At 34.1% G+C, this 20793-nt stretch overlaps 1 protein-coding gene across 2 annotated transcripts; it reads left to right on the plus strand.

Moving 5' to 3' along the window:
- Positions 1 to 2125: 2125 nt before the first annotated feature.
- LOC100256182 (transmembrane CLPTM1 family protein-like) lies at positions 2126 to 20790 on the plus strand. Of its 2 annotated transcripts, none has more exons than XM_002271115.4 (12): positions 2126 to 2474; positions 7203 to 7349; positions 7635 to 7749; positions 7852 to 7946; positions 10180 to 10283; positions 12653 to 12690; positions 13435 to 13670; positions 15295 to 15388; positions 15510 to 15700; positions 18833 to 19052; positions 19217 to 19384; positions 20366 to 20790. In XM_002271115.4, exons 1-12 carry the CDS (start codon positions 2253 to 2255, stop codon positions 20515 to 20517), a joined length of 1782 nt encoding a protein of 593 aa, XP_002271151.1. In that variant the 5' UTR covers positions 2126 to 2252; the 3' UTR covers positions 20518 to 20790. The 2 variants fall into 2 exon arrangements, with proteins under 2 accessions (XP_002271151.1, XP_010653046.1); XM_010654744.3 differs by having other exon boundaries at positions 2130 to 2474; positions 7852 to 7928.
- The last annotated feature ends 3 nt before the right edge of the window (positions 20791 to 20793 follow it).

Genomic DNA, 20793 nt, shown 5'->3' on the forward strand with positions numbered 1-20793 from the left:
AAGGAAGATATTGTATTTAGTCAAAACCTTAAGGGAGGTCAATAAAATTAATCCTTTATTTTTATAAATTTAGTTTTTAAGTTTTAAAAATTTTAAATTTTAATTGTATTTTCTATATTTTTTATTATATTGTTCTCAATAATTAACTCCTTTTTATTATGTTTTTAATGGAAATAGATAAGAAGATGAGGTGTTTTAAAAGGAACATGACGGATTATTAGGCTTGAGGATTGGACAAATTTTTTTGCTTGGTGTGATCCACATCCAATTTGATATCTCTCTATTTTATCTTAATTTTTTTACAAAATTATTTCAAAGACATGATATTAATAAAGTAACTTAAATCATATTTAAATATAAAGATTTGTAAATAAATTATTTCTTATGTCAATCATTTTATTTGTATTGTTTGATAACATTCTCTACTTACATTTCGGATTATATTGATAGGATGTTATTGGGTCATGATCCATGAAAGCAAGCTTCCAAGAAGCTTCCATAAGTGTCCTCTTCTACATTCACATATATAATAATAATCTAGTGTCTTCCTACTATTGAACCTTGAGCTCTAATCCATTTTAACTATCATGAAATACATTTTATTTTTATTTGTTATTTTTTTTAATGTGAAATATTGTAAGAATAATTTACATACAAAGAAATAGAACATAAAAAATAAAAAAACACACACACACATCAATCTTAGGTTAAAGGGTTTTTTTTTTAATAGATTTAAATTTTTAAGTATAAGATAAAATAATTATTTTACAATTGATTTTATATTTGCAAACTATATTTTAAAAATATTTTTATTAAAATTTAATCAAATTTAAATTATATTAAAAAATGTAATGCTGACAACTCCAATGTAAAATCATAAATATACACACTTTTTTTTTAATGGAAATTATTTTTGAATTAATTAATTAAAATGATGAAATAATCTCCATATTTGTGAATCTAATATTTTTTATATTTTTAATTAAAAAGTAATCCATTTTGACATAAAAACTATTTCAAATACTTGTTTTTTTATTTAAAAAAAAACTTAGCTTTTCAAGAAAATAATGAAGGCATTTTTATCAAAATATGATAAAAAAATGATGAAGAGTTAGATTACTAAAATTGGATTTTCATTGGCCTTTTAATCCAACAACCTTTTATTTTTCCGCATTATATCAAACATAAAATGTCCATTTGGAAAGTCAACATTTTATGTTTTTTTTTTTGGGTCAATCTTGTGGAATTATTTTTCTTTGGTATGTTCTTAAAAAAAGATGGTATAATTACAAAATAGTAAAATTCATATATGTTTAATTAGAATTTTTCCTTCTCACAAATTTGCAAAATTTTCTTGACATGTGAATATTTACAACCACGTGCTAAAAACATTAGTTTCAAATTTGTATAATCAATTAAATCAAATACTTAAAAAAATGTTATTTGATAAATCAATTTAATGATTTCCATATTTGGTAGTAATTTTTAAAAATGTTTTTAGTATTTTTAACACTTAAATAATAAAATTTTTTAAATGTTAAAAAAATTAGAAGCGTTTCCTAAAATCATTGTTAAACGGGTCCTTAATAATTTAATTTAAGTTATTTAGTAGATTAAATATATTTAATAAAATAATGTAATATTATAACTCTATGTTAAAAATAGCTTTTAAGTATTAAGTTAAAATAAAATCTCGATTTTATTTTATTATATATCTAATATGAATATATTGTATGTATTTTATTTTCATAAATAATGGTGAATATTAGTTAAAATTAATAAGGAAAAATGTCTTAATTTGATAATTAAAAAAAAGTTAATTTTACTAAATAACTTTAATAAATAAGTCTTAAATAAATAATTTAAGAATAATTTAACTTCAAATCATCTTAATTAATTAAGAAATAAGTATTAAATTTTCCTAATCATCACTAATTAATATAAAGGAAAACTCAAAATCATGTATTGTGTGGTAATAAGGAAGTTTGATTAATAATTTAAAAAAAATATATTTTAACAACATTATCTCACATATCAATAGTTTTTATTTTTATAGAAAAAAAATTGAAATGCATATTAAAAATAAAAATAAAAATAAAACCGAAAGTTCTATAAATAATGTGAGGGAAGATTCCTCTCTACAGTCTCAACTTTTGTTCCGAGGGCGTTCTCTCATATCTTAAATTATATATCTAAAATATCTTTGCAATCTCCTCCTCGGAGCATCAACAATTCTCTCCTCTCTTCACACCATGGCGCCGCCGGCGGCACCAGCAGCAGTGGAAGGCAGTGGCGAAGGCGGAGGAGGAGCGCAGCGGCAGCAGCAGGAGCCGGGTTACAGGCAGACGATCGCCGGAATCATTAGGATTGCGGTGTTTTGGTACTTTGCTTCCAAGTTGTTCTCTCCGAGAAAGCCGACTCCTTCTGACCCAGCTATTCAGATCTCCAATCTCTTCCAGAAAGCCGAGCCTCTTGTACTCTTCTCTCTATATCATCTGTTTTTCTTTCCTATGTGTATATATATGTATGTGTGTGTGTTGTATACATGTGTCGTGTGATCTGGATGTTGTGTTAGTTTTGTTTGATCGTTGCTGTTTTTCTACCTTTTTGCACTTTGTTTGGTTGGCGAGAAAATCAATTGATTTTTTTTTTTTTATATATAAATTTTGAATCTGAGACTATTTGAATTCGTTGAAGTGATTTTTTAATAATATTGTTATTTTTTTTTTGTAAAATTTTTTGAGTTAGGTTCCAATTACCATGAGATTCGTAATCCTGTTCGCCAGAATTCTAGGTTTTCAGACCTATTCTTCACTCGGTGAGAAAATAAAATGAATTTTTTGAGTCTTGGATGTTTCGCTCGAAAGTGATGAACTTCGAAAGGGATCCTAATTCTAAGAAGAAAACTAAAAAAAAAAATGTTTTATTGTTGGGAATTACGACACTGTTATTGCATCATATTGACTCCTTACCACTTATGGGTTACTACTGGCTATTAGGCTGGTAGTTATTCGTTGTGTTAGATTAAGGAAACAGCCGGTCTTCTTTAGTTTGCTTAACCTAGCATCTGGTCTTTGTCCTTGTTGACTAGATTTAGGATATGCTACTTGTACTCAATGGTAGGTAGGCCAGTAGGTTGACCTTGTATTTGAACAAGGAAATAGCTTGACTTCATTAACTGACTCCATGTCCAGTCTGGTCATCGTTCTCATTGACTAGACAAAGTTTGGGAGAGAGATAGGTTTGACCACTCTATAAGCTGCATAAAGTTTTATCTCATAGGTTTGATATATGGCTACAAAAGCATCCGTTTGGGTCTTTTTGGCTGGCATGGAGAATCCATTATCGAGTCAATGACTAGGATATTTCCACACCAGTACACGAAATCCTAGTGTCTAGATTACTGATGCAGTCTTTTCTTTTCCACTTCTATTTGAGTTTTTTCAGTTTTGCAATGATTGATGAGATGTGGTTTGGTCATTGAAATGAGAGTGGATGAAGAGCAATTGTAAACCCCGGCCGGTGCTGAGGGAAAACATGTGTTGTGTGTTAGCGCTTTTATGACTTTGGAGTATTTGTTCAAATAAGTTTATTCCGTTTCACCTGATTACAATTTATTGAAGGAAACACATGTTCCCTGGTCCTCGCCTTCCACCCTTAGTTTGATAATTTTACTCGATAAAGACAATACATTAGGTAACATGAAAGATAGGTATGGATGCCCATCTGTTTTAAAGAACAAACAAATAGATACAAAGTAAATCTAGAATTAAAAATCCCTATTTTTCTTTGGAAGACCCTTAAATGAACAAAAACTATTCTTTCAATTGTGCTCATATCTTCATCTCATTTTAGTCTTCTTATTTCTTAAAGAGTTTTGGGTTTTCTGTTACTTCCATATCCTCTTTTTTCTTGTTTCATCTTCAAAATCAAAAGTTAAAGTTTTCAAATTTGTCATTCATTTCGTACTTCATACTTCTTTAGATTATCATTTGTGTTATATTCATCCAAAAAAATATTCTTGAGGGTTTGGATTGAGGCCTCGAGAGGCTTTACAAGGTAGATCCTTGATCTTGCTTCCTCTTTTCTCTTTTGGTGGACCTCCTTGAAAGAGTGTCTTTTGTTAGGGGTATGATAATTTGAATTACATCTTGTCTCGTTCACATTTGCACTTATCTCCTGTCTATCTTTCATATCAGATGTGGTCTGCAAGTTAATGTGAGGAATTTTGGCATGAAATAGTGCCTTAAGTGATAGGGGGCATTGAGATTTACTAGGGTTCCAACATCTTTGTAGCACTATCAAAAGTAAATATGGGTTGCAGAACAATGGATGAGACACCAATTGGGTCAATGATGTTTTTAGAAAGACTTTTTTTGATAGGTAAACAAGAAATGCATTAAAAGTGCCATAAAGAAAGCGCACCAAAGTACATAGGATGTGTACAACAACCGTCAAAAGATGGCCAAAAAAAGGAAAAGTAAACAAAAAACTACTCCCTCCCTTAGTGATCACCCGACCAATTAATAAAGTCACAAAGGGACATAGGGCCTACAGTTATGTACATCTTGGACCAAGAGAACAAGTTACAGAGGAATAAGTTTTTTAGCCTTAGGATGGAGAACTCCTAATTCTCGAATGACCTTCTATTTCTCTCCTTTCAAATTATCTAAAAGAGTCACAAAGGGGCTGCTCCCCACACTTTCTTCTGCTTCCTTCCAACACAAGATACATGCCAAGCCAACAAAGTCTCTCTTACAGAAGAAGACAACACCCAAGAAACACCAAAGAGGGAGAACAAAAGCTGCCACAAAGCCCTTGCTACACTATAGTGAAGCAAAATGTGGTCAATGGGCTTCTCTTGAAAAAGGCAAAGGAAACATTTGTTTGCTAGGGACCATCCTCTTCTCTAGAGGCGATCTATAGTCAAAACTTTACCCCATGAAGCCTCCCAAGCAAAGAAACACACCCTAGGTGGAACCCAAGAGTTCCAAACTACAAATATTGAGAAGTGGTCAAAACTCCTAGTTTGAAAGCTAGAGTAGAGGGACTTCATAGAGAAAGAACCGCTCTTTGTTTCTAGCCAGAGCACCTAATCCTCTACTCTCCCAATCACCTTTTTATCCTTAAGTCTCAAAAGAAGAAGCTCCACATTATCAACCTCCCAATCATTTAGATTCCTAGAGAAGTTAGGAATCCAACAACCATTACTGCCAAGAGATTGGTCCCACATATCCGCCACCCATGCCCCTTTTGAGCTTGCTAAGGCAAAGAAAGAGGGGAAAGAATCACATAACGGCTCACTACCACACTACCTATCTTTCCAAAACTTAATCCTCCTTCCATCACCCACAGAAAAGGAGACTTTAGTGATAAACATCGCCCATAACTTCCTTATGGCTTTCCAAAGCCTAACCCCATATCTTTCACTCACTTCCTTTGAACACCACCCTCCTTCAATTTCCCCATACTTGTCCTTTATAAATTGCTTTCATAAAGCCTCTCTTTCAATTGCATACCACCAAACCCACTTGCTAAGAAGAGCCTTGTTGAGTGATTCAAGTTGCCTACTCCCAAACCCTCATCTTTCTTATTTGCACAAACTGTAACCCAATTCACTAAGTGAGGCTTTCTTCTAAATGCCCTCCTCCCCAAAGGAAATCCCTTTGAATCTATTCCAATCTTGACCTCACTTTCCTCGGCATCTGGAAAAGCAACATAAAGTAAATGAGTAAGCTAGATAAAGTGCTACGAATCGGAGTAAGCCTCCCCACTTTGGAGATATACTCTCTTTTCCACAAAGCCAATCTTTGTGAAACCTCTCTTCCACCCCATCCTACATTGCCAAAGAATTTGAGAGGGCACCAAGGGGAAAGCCCAAGTAGGTGGTTGGAAGAACTCCCTCCTTACAACCTAGAACTGAAGCCAAATCTTCCAGGTTTTCTAGTCTCCCTACTGGAATTAGCTCACTCTTGCTAAGATTTATCCTCAAGCCCAAAATGGCCTCTAACCACATGAGAAGCCAACTTTAGTAGTTCATTTGAGAGTTGGTGGCCTCACAAAAAAAAAAAAAAAACCAAAGTATCATCGGCAAATAACAAATGAGAGATCTCCAAACCCTCTCCATCTCTGCCATTCACCTTGAAGCTAGACAATTAGTTTTGTTGTTTCCTGTATAGGAAGCATTTCCTTACTTGTTCCTCAATAACTGTATCAAAATTTGGAATTCTATATCTCCGTAGAATGTTTTCATGATTGATGCCTTACAAGAAAGTGAACACTATTTATTTTCTTTAAATAGGAGATTTTACAAAGGATCAACCTGAATAAATATGTTGTTTGTAGAAAGAATGGGAAATCAGTTGACCACATCTTTCTTTATTGTCTTGCTGCATTTGGTTTGTGTCAGCATCTTTTCCCTTTGATCAGGAAGTGGTGGCCTCCAGTAACTCCCTGGACATGTTGGCTTTCTCCTTTCAGAGCCATGGCAAGGGATGCAAGAGGGGAGTCCTTTTGTAGTGTGCCTTTTCCCCCATCCTATGAACTATTTGGATTGAAAGGGAAGCTGAGACTTTTGTCAACAAAAAGAGTCCTATCAGAGAACTATGGAACATAATCTGCTTCTGGCCTAGACAAGATGTTGACTACCCACTTGGATGAGCTAAATGTATAAGTTTACACATTTTAACACTATGTTTTAAGCTTGAAAATGTGAATGCCTCAAGAAAAATCTTCTGTTGGTCTTTCAAAGTCTCATGTTTCTGGTGTTCTGGTGTGTTAGATTGCCTAGGAGCAGATTTTCTATTACCATCATCATTTGCCACCTCCAAAAATAATTTGTTGTTCAGGATTTGGTTGTGTGGTCACATAAACTTGAATTACTTTCCTCAGCATGAAAGATCTTCTTTATTTATGTATTTAATCTTTTTAAACAATAGACTTCATCATGAAAAACAAGATGTTAGTGTCGTTTTGTCCTTGCTTATGGGGAAAGCAGGGTGCTTTCCTTTTGATGGACATGAGAACACATGGTGCTCATCAACTGGAAGAGGTGTAGTTATAACTGATAATTGATCCTTTGGTCACTATTGTTTTATAGTCATATGATATGACTGTTTTGTTGATGGCAACTTCTCGTGATTTCTTTCAATCTCATTTGCAATTCTTCAATTCTATTCTAATTATTATATATTTGTGTTCAGGACATGTGGGTTTATCTTTCTGAACAAGAGAAGTTCAGTGACTTCAATAGTGAAGGTGCACTCATTTGGCATGAGACTAATATCCCATATGCAGTTTGGGGACCACAGAGTACCAGGTCTCTTTCTTTGAAGTATTATCCATCTGAGGTACCATCCCTAGGAATCACTAAATATAACTCTGATGTGTGATTTTATATGCTAATATGCTTACATATTGACTTTCCAATTTCCCTGTAAGATCTGTAAAATAATCTAATTATGTTTCTGTTATTTGGGTTGTGTTATAGATCATTACTTAACTTCTTTCTTTTTAAACATTTTTTACATGGATTGAAACCTGGACCTCCTCATTCTCACCCCTAAACTTTGCTGCCGGAGCTGTGCTTTGGGAGCATTGTAGTAGAAAAATATGAACACATTCCTTTTTTCCAGGCTTTGAAGCACAATGGTAGCCTCTACGCTCATGTTTTCTTTGCACGCTCTGGTTACCCTCCAGACCCAAATGATCCTGAGTATGATAAGTTAGCTGCCTTTGAGAGGACACACCGTAAGATTATGTCTTTTTACAGATTCTAAGTTTTTTACTTATACATTGATTGAAAAGCAGAGTGATTGCATCCGATGAGACTTCCCTTCTCCTTGATTTCAGCTGTTGTGATATACTTACCTAAGTCAAGAGCAGATAAAAGAAAGAGCCTGCTCGGGAATTCCAAAGAATCTGATGAGGTTGTAAAAGCATCTGAGGTTTGTCCTTGATAAAATACTTGTGTGAATTATTTCAGAAAATCTGTTACATATGAATTTTAGATACAAAAGATTATCTTTTTTTTTACTCTTAACTGTTGATAGATTTTTGGTGTTTCTCTGAGCCCATGTGGCATTTTTTATCAGTTTCCTAGCATTTTTTCTCCTAATCTTAGGAAAATATCTGGTTATGTCTCAATCAAGTACTTGGATGCAGCATTGGGTTTATTTGTTTGTCTGTTTGTTTGTTGTTCTTTTCTTTCTTCCTTTTTACCCCTCTTTTTTGTTTCTGATTATCTTTTGCCAATGAACTTAGTAATTGCTTCCATTTATTATCTAGAAGCATGTCAAATCTTCTTAGTTAATTAATTGTAGGCCAAAACATCAGGAGAGCCATGCCTAATGTTTATTTATTAGTGTAATTTTCTGCATGGATTCATGGATCAAATGATAAGAACCCATGTTTTGTTTCGAAGTTTGTACGTCAAACACGTCTTTTCTTTAATAAAACGAGCTTTCTATCTGAGTTCCAGGCGCCTATATAAGTCTGTCTTGAACATTGCCAATAAATGGAGGATTGTGAACTAATGAATTGACCATGCTGTGATCCCCTTATGCAATATCTCCATGCAATAGAAATAGGATGGTTGTAATTTTTGACCATTCAGTACTTTTTATTTGACTGCCACTATGATAATTTGCAATGGGAGATTTTTTTATTGGTCAGGGTGAGGGTGGATGGGGTTTTGTTAATATTGGTGTGGAGTTGTGATTGGACTGACCCCAATTTTTTGTTTGTGTGGTGCTTCTATCTGCCCTTGAGTCGGGGTTTTTTGTTTGGTTGGCTTTGTATTCTTTTTCTTCTTCTGTTGCCCCTCTAATTCTTTATTGCCTCAACGTCAGGAACTCTTGTCCTTTTTCTGCATTGCCTTCTAGAGATTTTTTTCCCTGCCTTCACTTAAGAAGGTTTTATCCTCCCCTCTTTGCCTTCTGTAATACCTTATCTCCTCACGAGTGCTCATCCTTGTGCTGTATTAACTTTTTGAGAAAAGGTTGTTTCTTGTTTTTTTTCCTCTTTTCTTTTCCCGCCTTCTTTTTATAAGGTGATCATCTCCTTCCATTTACTTGTCTGTTTTTTGCTTAATGGTAAATTCTTAAAATTGAATTAGAAGCCAATATGTGGAATGAGACTGTAGGCTATTTTGCAAGAGTTGCTAGAAACTTGGTGGTGTCCTGTAGAGGTCTAAACAACAATTAGGGCAAAAAATTATGTTATAGAACTTACATGTATATTGGAATTCTAAAATTCATAAAAAGGTGTAAATTGAGATGAGGCTAAGTTTGGGACTTATGGGCCTGTTGGTGAGCTCTTGGATAGTACTGGTCATCTTCCTTGTGGGTGAATACTAAAGAGTTACCTGGTGTTCCTATTGGCACTGTTCAGTTGTGTTAGCCTGGAATACATTGGAGATTGATTTTGCCTAACTCATTCGAACGATGTTATCAGGTCTGTCTCTAGCTAGGTACCTCAGGCTGAATGTTGATGGATGCTTTTCAGGAACCCTATGTCAGCTGAGTATTGGAGGCCTTTATATGTAATATATGGAACCTATTGTCAGAACCTTTTCAGAACCTGGGTTTATGGATGTGACTTGTTCTTCTTGTTGGGAACTGCTGTTTGAGTATTGCTTTTCCTTTCCCCTTTTTGTTTTTTTTTAACTGGAAGAATCTCTTGTCGTTTGTATATTTTTGTGTATTCTAATAATATTTAAGTTTCCTATAACAAAATTAAGGTGTATGATGATTTTTATTATATGTTAGGTACAAAGGGTAGAAGAAATATGTAACAAAATCAGCTAGGAGAAGGGAAGAAAAGAAAAGTTTGATCTCTTAGCTTCCTTGTTCTTAGTTCAAGGAACAGCTTATCCTTTCTTTTCATGTTTTTATCTATCAATACAATCTTGCTTCTTTGAAGAACAGCTTATTGTTTCTTTTTCATTGTTTTTATCTATTAATACAATCTTGTTTCCATATAAACCAAGAAATTAGATCTTATCATCCATGATATAAGTTTTATTAATTGCAACTGACCAGAAATTGATACAAGATTCATCTTGAGCAATTCACAAGATAGTACATCTTTATCTTGAATTGTTCTTATTGCATTTTTTATTTATTGTGTTTTTTTTCCTCTGTTACTTTTCTGTATTTATTTTCTGTTTGGTTGCTTCAGATGGTTGAGGACACTCAGGCTGATTCAAAAGACGAAGGTCCTGTGGATTGGATCTCATATTGGAAACCAAATATTACAATTAATTTAGTTGATGATTTCACAAGGTATGTTTGCTTTTAGTATAAACCATCTTTGAGCTTTGTGAGAATTGGTGCATTTAGAGACAAATGATCACATTTTCCCAAATTTCTTGTATGGTTCTATTTAGGAATACGAAATTTGCTGCTGCATGTAAATTCTGATGCATCATTTATATTGAAAATTGTTATAGTTTTTCTTTTCTTCTTTTTTTGTACCACACATGTCACTGTAGTTCTAACATTTGCTTTTATTTAAAACCAGTTTTTATTTGAGAACATGTTGTAAGAGTTCTAAGCATGCATTCCTAGAGAAAAGGAAAGGCAGAAGAACAGTCCCAGTGGAAAACAGTTTTGGAAATTCTAGGTTGCACATGATAAAGTTTCTGACCATCTTTCCTGTTGGTTGGTTACAGTTGTGAGTGGTCATTTCTTCCATTTTACCATTGCTATTATTTCCTGGAATCAAAATGAGGTTTTCTTCTAACTCCTTGGACTCTCATGCTATGATTTTGAGCCTGAAATCCTCATTAACCTGTAAAAAGAGCTGGTTCTTGGTCAAGTGGTTCAACCATCACAGTCAGTGGGTTCGGTGATATCATAAATAGTTAATGTATAAATGTAAGGAATGAAATACCTATGTGGGGCCATTCATTTTGATATTCTAAGAAAATATTGAAGAAGGTGAATATGAAACTTTGGTCTCTAGCGAAATCTACCATGAATGAAGCCTCTAGATGGTTGTATTCATTACAATCTACCATTAGTGAAGGCATATAATGCTTTCTTCACTGCAGACATGCCTTTGCGGGGAAACAGGGTCATGCTCTCAATATTCTCTTCTTTGAAGTTTTTGCCTTTTGACACCCTTTGTATGTGACCCATGTACTTTGTACACCTTTAGATAAGTGCAATTAATGTATTTTTTCGCTGACTTATCAAAAAATCTTTATGTTCTTTGAATCAATGAGATCCATCAAGCAATAGTAATGGGTTTATGGCTTCTTAGATCTTATCTCATTGAAAAGAGCCACAATTTGTGCAAAAGAAGAGTAATGTGTTATGAGAACCCTAAAATGGGTTGCATATCAAAGCAGGCAAAGAGGGAACATTTGTTAAACCTGGGATTGAGTTATCTTTTTGAAAGGTCTGACCACTTCTTTTGAATGATTCAGTATTTAGAGAACTGTTACTGCTAATAGTTCTGGGATCTGTGCAAATGAGACAGATGACTTGTTTTGGTTGACTGTGCAGTTCAACTTCCTAGGCTAATCCAGTTTTTTAGAACATTGATCTAGATCGGATTTCATTGGTTCAGTTCCTTTGGCAGCTAATGGAAATATCGTTCTCCACTTCTGGATTACTGCTGAAATTTTCCTCATCCATATGGGAAGGATGGTCCAGAATTTTAGCTTTTTCCATCTTACATCAAGAGCGATCAAAAGCTCCACTGGGCCTGAAGCCTGCAAGGCCAAACTTGTTAAGGCTGATTAGTGACACATAAAGGGCCTCAGTAAGGACTTGAATTGATACTGATGTGAATAAAAATCTTGGCCATCATATTCACCTTTGACCACTCCTATGCTGGGCATATTGAATGCCTACTCTGGAAGTGGCTGTACTACATCATCTGAGTTATACTGTGAGCCATATTGGTGTTTGAAGTGTAGAACCTTATGATTGTTGGTGCTGGGCAGCTTGGTTCCTTATAACTGAACTCCGCATCCAGATCCTGGATAAGGTCTTCCCTCAGGGTTAGACTAGAGGTGGTAGGCTGTAAGAGGATGGGCAAATAGTGTTATATCCCTGCTGAAAGCTTCTACTTGTAATAACAACTAAGGATTCTTAAGCCTTGAGATCTGAAAAATAAAAAGGTGTTTTGTTAGAATCATTATTGATTCTGCTGCCAGCATTTCTGACAGTACATGCTACTAATGATAATAAGCATCAATCATGATCACACCATCATCATGGCGCCACTTACATTTCTATCAAGTTACTGCCGATTTCATTACCAAGAACTCTGAATACACCCACCACTGAGAACAATGATAACAACAACAATAATAATAATATAGGCACACTGTTGCCTTCTTTGTTGTCACTGCCACAAATTCCTTTGATGATTCCATTATTATTGCTTCTACCTGCTTTCATGTGTTTAATTGTTGACTTCCTCAGCTGTAAGATTCATTTCTATCTGTAAATTTTTACCTTAAGATGTTTTTTAGGTGAATATATTGATAACGGTCTGTTTTGAAATTTTATATTTTTGTGGTAAATTTATCGAGGACAATAAAATTGTGCATATTCTTATTTTCATTTACTTTTCACTCCTCAATGATCATGGGCTACTTTATTGGTAAACATGGTAATCTCTGACAATCTTTTTGCAGATATTCACAAAATGGCGTTCCACCAAATATTGCTCCTTGTATCCTTGAATCTTCTACTATCATCAGTCTCTATATAGTTCTGTATGCAATTCTGGGAATCTAAAAGAATTTTTTTGGGTGATTACGTCACTGGTTATAAAATTACTGCTTGTTTCATCATTTGATAAATGTGTTAATGTAGAAGAAATGTAATATTAGTTATATTATGGAAAGTACATTAGTTTGACTATGACTTAAAACAGTTCTCTTTCCCTCTGGGTATTATTATCTGTTCCTGATAAATAAAGAATTTGCCATAAACTGATGAAGGAGAATGTGCATGAAGTATAATGTGTGTGTGTGGTGGGGGAGGCATGCTTTATTCCATAAGATGCATCACTTTCAAAATCACATCTGCATTATATGTTGATTGATTTCTTTGTGCTCAAGAACTGAAATGTAGCAAGTCCTATCCTTCTGTAATCTAAGTATGCAAGATCATCATATAGGCATTGGTTATTTTAGAACCTGGTAGAATTTCCTACCTATTTGTATGCAAATGTGTATTCCAGTTTGAATAAACTCGCTTCTTTTTTCTTTGAAACGTTGTTCTTCTAAATTTTATTTTTGTTTTGATATCCATGTGGGGGAGTCATCAAAATCTGTCCATGCCACTGTGTTGTCCTTAGGGGTCCAATTGTTTTGCATTTTGTGGGGGGAATTAGTTTGCAAAATCTGCAACTGCTCTTCAAGTGCAGTTTGGGTTACATGTAAGCATTGAGTTCCTTGACATAAGATCACAGACTTGAATGTGGAGCCTAGTACAAGGAATTACTATCCTACCGTTTTCTTCAACGAGTTTTGGTTACTTAGAGATAAGTTGATACCAATCAATGATACAGTGAAAGAATTTCCACTGAATCTAGAGGTGGGTCCCATAAGCATGACCAAGTGGCAACTATTCCTGCAGATTGATCAGTCATTCCAGATTCACCGTAGCTACGGAAGCATGATTGAAGGCGAGGCTGACGAACTGAAGGTATTGTATTTTCTATAACTCAAAATGTTGAAGTTTGGCTACAAAAACATGAACTAATTTTGGTAGATTTTCACTTTAAAATTGTGCTTTGATTCTCAAGATTAATAGAATTATTAGACCATAAATGCTCATCTGACAGCCATTATCAATTGCTTGTGCTTTCAAAACCTACCTTTTTCTGCAACTAGAAACAGATCGCTTACTGTTGATGTGCTCCTTTTTTAGTTGAATCTCATTGAAACCGGCTTCAAATTTATCAAAATTTTCAAGAACTTCAAATTTTATTTTGATTTTTTGATGTTCTAGAATCTTAAAAATATAAATTTCTTACTGGATTTTGATGATTCTCACATAAAATAATTAACATTTTTTTATAAAAAATATCCAACTTTTGAAGTTCTTGTTACTCTTCTCAATGTTTAGGGGGATCCATAGGTTTAAAAGGTGCAATGTGCACCTAAGGTGCAAAAGTCTCCTATAGCTTAGGCACAAGGCGCAACACAAGGGGTACACCTAAGTGAAATAAAACTTGACCTAGGATGCATATCAATTTTATAAAACATGATCCAATATCCAATCCAATCAATAAAAGGTTTAAGATTCGATCAAAAGATTCGAAACATTTAAAAGAAGCAATCAACAAAAAAGTAATGAAATTATATAAATTTCAATGTACAATTAAAAATTTCAAGAATAGAATTGTTTAAAAAAGAATGTATTGTTTGATAACGAGGAGCATCAACTCTTTTTTTGAATATGTTCTTCCTTAGAAATTTGTTTACTTGGGTAAAGCAGTACGTAGAGATAGATTCTATGTCTTTACTTGATTTTGTTGAGTGGTTGGGTTTTTGTTAGATGAAGGTGTTATTGTTGGGGTTCTTTATTGTAGGGGTTCTTTCTTGTTTTTTGTGCTATTAGGCGTCTCCCGTGTACTTTGGTGCATCCTAGTGGCACTTTTTATTTTTTAATGAATGTGTTTTTATCTATCCAAAAAAAAAAAAAAAAAGAGTAAAGTAGATTAGATGAAGCACGCCTCTTCAACAAGGCACGTGCCTTGGCAAGCAAAGCACGATAACTAGGGAGTAGTTGTGCTTTGGGCCTAGGCACGCTTTAAGTGTGCCTTTTAAAACTAGGGGGGGATAAAATGTTATCAAAACCAACATGTGAAATTGGCCATTTGAAAAGACTATGATGCTATTATGTGCCACCACTCCACTTCCATGTTCTCTTATCATCAGGTCATATACTTTTCCAACAGCCAGATTACATATGAAATGGTGGCACTGTAGTTACTTGTACAGGGTTAAGTTACTGGTTAGAGAATGTTGGACGAATTTAGTGAATCTAGATATAACACAATCCTCAGTATATTACAATGGTATGATTTCAGAGAATGGTAATTTGGTCGAGTAGAACATTTATCATATTCATATTTTCTGCAGTGAAAATTTGGGCTACCGTTTATTAAAAAAAAACAAAAAAGAATTCAAGATTCTGAGCCCCATTATGGTCATTTATCTATGTCACTTTTATTTCTTTTTGCTTCTGTCATCTATTATACAAATATCGGATATGTATGCATATCTTTCAAATCCTGATTATATTATCATTCTATTTCTATCAGAGGGTATTCTTGGAAGGAAATCCTTATCTCCTGGTGGTTACAATGGTGGTCTCATGTCTTCATTCGGTGTTTGATTTCTTGGCATTCAAGAATGGCAAGTGACAATTATTAGTATAATTGCATGTTTCAATTTCTCATTTCTGCATTAACTTTGAGGCTTGTGTGATCTTTCATGATGAATGTAGCTTATTAATCTATTTTGCTTTCCTCTTCAGATATCCAATTTTGGAACAAAAACAAGTCTATGGAAGGACTATCTGCAAAGTCGGTTGTTGTGAGCTTTATATCTCAGTTGATTGTCTTCCTCTATTTACTTGACAATGACACATCATGGATGATACTTGCAAGTTCTGGAGTTGGTTGCTGCATTGAGTTTTGGAAAATAGGAAAGGCCATGCACATAGAGGTATAATTTGTGATTACATATTGGGATCATTTACTTTTGGTAGATTTTGTAACTGTTGGCTTGCTTGTTTATGTTTTCTTGTAGCCTAGAGAAATTTTTATGTTTCTATGGTCAGTAAAGAAACTAGGAAGTGTTCACTTACGAGCAAATCTTATGTAGCATGACACTTTTTTTTTTATAGGAAAGTTGAGATTTATATTTTGCTGCATAGGATGATAACGAGAAGAGGAGAAAAGGAAAATCGGGTATCAGAAATATTACTATCTAAATGGATTTTTACTTGGTTTAATTATTTTTAGCTAGTACTTGCTACTTATCATAAAAACTTACTGTGATGTTACTGTTTTGGATGTTGCAGTGAATTAACATTCCTGTTACTACAGCTGTTTTATCTTTATTTCTACCCTCTTAAGGTTGTACTTTGAGTTTAATTAGGGGTCTTCTTGTGTACAAGCCAGCTTCTTTAGGTATTCCATAAGCATTAATCTTGGTCTAATATATTAGATGGGGTCCATAATTCCATATCACCTTAACATGTGCATGGATGATGTGGCTTAGGTTTCCCTGGTGAATGTGTCCTATTTAGTTATGAATTTTTGGCTTGAAGGTCACCAGCTTAGAAACAAGATGTCTGAGCGATGGTTGTCCTACAATCAAATAGGTGGGTTAGAGTTTTTGTCTTTTAAGGTTTAAGGAGAGGAGTAAGGGATAAAGTGTATGACAACAAAATAAAATAAAATAAAATCGAGAGAAAGAAGATAAGGAGAAAAAGGGATAAACCCTAAGAGTCGCACCAACTCCTTTTAGGAGTCTCACTTAGAAGAAAATTGCTAAGTATTCAAGAAAAAGTATATTATTAATCATTAGTCAATTACTATAGTTTACATTAATTAGTCTTATTTATAGTCTTCTTAAGAAATCCAAAGTATACTAGGATTCTAATAACCTGTTATATCTCTAATTCTAATTCTCCTATAACCTAATTAGCCACTCCTAGTTTAACTCTGGCAAATACTAATCCTAATGTAACTCCAAGTGATACAAATTCTACTTTAATTGCAAGTAATATTAATACCCTTTTTTGATGTATGTCTTGGAGATTCATCCTCATCAATTTCCCTCGACTTGAAAAAAAACTCTACTTCAAGTTTTAGTGAGTTTTCATGGTCAATTGAAATCCTGAACAATGCCTTCCACTCTTTCTTTCTTCATCGATTCTTTACCACGGTAAGACAAGTCTCTTGATCTCTTAAATTTGTTCAATTCATGCAAGACAAGCACCAAACTTCAAAAAACTTGCCAATGTTGTAAAACAAGTTGATTGTTCTCAAAAGAATTGTGTCACCAACAAGTTTATGGAGAGTTGCTTCTCACACTCTTCTTGTGAACTGTCTTATAGAAAAATAAGATTCTTGAATTCCCTATATTCAAAAGATATTTTTGCAATTCTTATTATATTATATGATCCTTCATGTTTGCCACCAATCATGATAATGTTTTTCCTTGGAAAGTCAAGCACAACTTCTTTTGAAGCTTTTACATCTTTTTTGAGCTTTTTGATAGGTTGTTCTAGGATCAATTACATCACCTCTTGCATTCTAGATACATCATTGACGATTTCTTCCTCACTAGTAATTTCAAATTGCTTCTTAATAGGTGTATTTAATGACTTCTGGTTTCAAGGATGCTAATTTTTCCTTTAGTTGTTTAAGTGGTGGAATTTCCTTCATTCGACGGAGTATCTTCCTATGCCTATTGCACATAAGTTTGTAATTGTTCACATATCCATCATGTTGGACCTTATCATCAAAAAGTTATGGTCTTCCAAACACAATATGGACAACTTTCATTGACAAAACATCACACCATACTGATAACTAAAAATTATTACGAAAATTAAATGTCACTAGATAACGAGAACTTACCCAAATAGATGTGTCATTTACCCATGCTATTTGATAGGAATTTGAATGCTCTTCCTTCTTTAGATTAAGCTTCACACCAAGTTCCTCTAAAGCTAAGTTGGAACTACTACCACCATCAATAATCATAATACATAGTCTTCCTTGACAAGCAACATGAGTTCGCAAGATGCTTGTACATCACTGATCCTCCCCTTCGTTTAGCCTTGACATGTTCACCAATGGTTGCATGAAAAAGTTGTAGCCTTCAACCATGGTTGCACATGTTGCTCCGCTTCTCAATTGCATATGCCTTCAAGCCAAGAACTTTTGCTTTGATACCAAAACTGATGTAAGACCACTCTAGGATGGTCGCTTACTATCAAATAGGTGGGTTAGAGTTTCTATCTTTTAGGGTTTAAGGAGAAGAGTAAGGGATAAAGTGTATGCAACAAAATAAAATAGAACAAAGAGAGAAGATAAGGAGAAGAAGGAATAGAACTTTAGAGTTCCACTGAGGCTTTCGAGGAGTCTTGCCTAGAAGAAAATCAATGGAGTCTCACTCTTGAAAATTGTGAAGTAGGCAAGAAAATGTTATATTATTAATCATTAATCAGTTACTATGGTTTACATCAATTAATCTTATTTATAAAATTCTAATAGCCTATTATGACCTTAATTCTAATTTTCCAAAATTGCAGAGTATACAAGAAAACGTAATATTATTAATCATCAATCAATTACTAGGGTTTACATCAATTAGCCTTATTTATAGACTTATCTAAGAAATCCAAAGTCTATTAGGATTTCTATTGGACCCTAATTTTAATTTTCCTATAACCTAATTAGCTACTTCTAATTTAACTCCAACAAATACTATTCCTAATTTAATTCCAAGTAATATTAATCATACTTTAATTGCAACTAATATTAGTTCCCTTTCTTGATGTATATCTTGGAGATTCATCCTCATAAGTTGATGTCGATATTTTTGTATGCATGCATATCTGCTTATAATATGTCATCTGCTCATGTATTTGAGGGTGTAGTCTGTTTTATTCTTGCTCTATGATGATATACTCATGGGCACACTTGTACTCATGTTCAACTCGGTTTGGCAGTCCTTGGCATTACAGCATTCTGGATGCACACATAAGAAATTTCTTTAATTGTTCATGTTGTTTATGACATTCTGTACCAAATTAATGCAAAATATCTCTTATTCTCTCAGATTGATAGAACTGGAAAGATACCTAAGTTGAGGTTCCGAGACCGGGAGTCCTATGCTGGGAATAAGACAAAGGAATACGATGATATTGCCATGAAGTACTTGTCCTACGTGCTCTTCTTGCTTGTTGCATGTTCTTCTATTTACTCACTTACGTATGAGAGACATAAGAGCTGGTACTCTTGGATCCTTTCTTCACTCACAAGCTGTGTCTACATGTTTGGTAAGCCCTTGAATTCCTTTTATTGTTTTCTGCTGCTGCTGCTGCTGTTGTTCCCGAGTTCACATCAGCCCAGTTGGGCCATCAATTCGCCTCAGCATCTGTTCTTTCACATCTTTGTTTTCGTTATAAATATCTGACAACTTGAACAAAAAACTTTGTTGCAGGTTTCATTATGATGTGCCCTCAGTTGTTCATAAACTATAAGCTGAAATCTGTGGCTCATCTACCCTGGAGGCAGATGACGTACAAGTTCCTCAATACCATCATAGATGATCTGTTTGCCTTTGTCATAAAAATGCCAGTGCTACATCGGCTTTCTGTGTTCCGTGATGGTGAGTTCCAATCAAAATTCCACTGTATTTTTTGCTTATTGCTGAGTTTTCATTTGCTTTGATTCCCATGTTCCTAAATGAGGGGTTAGCAATATCACATGGAACAGCCATAGAGAGATGCAATATCATATTAAACGGCCCAGAGAGAGAGAGAGAGCTACAGCAGTACTATAATGTCGCTGCTACCAGCAGCCACAATAACCAAGTGGCAGTCTTATTAGTGTCATTTCTTTGTAATAGGCTCAAAATGAGGCTAAAGGGAAATCAAGGATCTGTTTGGGAATTGTTTTTTAAAATAGTTTTTGTTCTATAAAAAAAAAACATAGAAAATATGTTTGACAACCAAAAATCATTTTCTGTTTTTTGTTCTTAAAAGTAGAAAATAAGGTGTTTTTAGAGAACTTCTTTTAAGTTGTTTTCTATTTGTTTTCACTTGTTTTTTTAGGGTTGTTTTAAGAAATAATTATACATACATATAAAATGATTAAAAACAAAACATTAGATATAAAAATTATTTTTAAAACATATTTAAAAATATTAAAAACAGGTTAAAAATATTTTAGGTTTTCAAACAAATTATTGCTCTATAAAAATCAAAGAACAATTTTCAAAAACTATTTTTCAGAATTGTTTTCGAAAACAGTTATCAAACAACCACTGTCTAAATGCAGTGTGTAAAGGTGAAAATCCTCAATTAGGACTTGAGCTCTTCACCTTCCAGATACAGATGCAGGAGATATACATTCAGCCACAGGGGCTGGTGGTAATACCTATTATGCTTGGTGCTATTCTTTCAACTTTTTCTGGACCGAGTTTAACTGGTTGTGTTTGTGTATTTGTGGATTTTCTGAGGTTTCCCACTTTAAGATGTTCTACTGACCCAAACTAGAGTGAACCATATTTCATTCCTCTTTACTCATTCTTAAACTGGCAAAATATGCCCGTGTCATTTAGTTAATTCACATGTTTTACGCCTTGCAGATGTTATATTTCTGATATATATATATCAGAGGTGGGTGTATCCGGTGGACAAGAAACGAATAAATGAGTTTGGTTTCGGTGGTGAGGAGGATCAGGCCTCTACTGGGGCAGAAGCCATAGCCGCCAAGGAAGAGGAGAAGAAAACTAACTGAGCTTCTTTTTAAACAGGTCATTAGAGATTTCATTACAGCTGTTAAAACTGTAAAATTTCATTAGCATAAACACTTACTCTAGCGCACCTCTGTTTTGATTTATTTGATTTCAACGTCCACATTAGATATTATTTCGAGAGAAGGTTTCTCGGTTTCTCGGCCATTTCCTCTTCATTTGTTTTGGAAGAATTTTATGGCTAGAGGGGCTCTCTTTTCCCAGCTTCGCATGTTTTATTTTTGGTTATATGGGTAAATTTTTCACAGATTGCATCACCC

Source organism: Vitis vinifera, chromosome 7 (genome assembly GCF_030704535.1).
Source record: "Vitis vinifera cultivar Pinot Noir 40024 chromosome 7, ASM3070453v1".
In the NCBI taxonomy this organism is placed as follows: Eukaryota; Viridiplantae; Streptophyta; class Magnoliopsida; order Vitales; family Vitaceae; genus Vitis; species Vitis vinifera.

Bases quoted from the DNA above. Each gene is read 5' to 3' on its own strand.
- LOC100256182 (XM_002271115.4), top strand. From the start codon at position 2,253: ATGGCGCCGCCGGCGGCACCAGCAGCAGTGGAAGGCAGTGGCGAAGGC. The intron at 10,284-12,652 runs GTATGTTTGCTT...ATCTTTTTGCAG, and splicing joins TTAGTTGATGATTTCACAAG to ATATTCACAAAATGGCGTTC. The intron at 13,671-15,294 runs GTATTGTATTTT...TATTTCTATCAG, and splicing joins GCGAGGCTGACGAACTGAAG to AGGGTATTCTTGGAAGGAAA.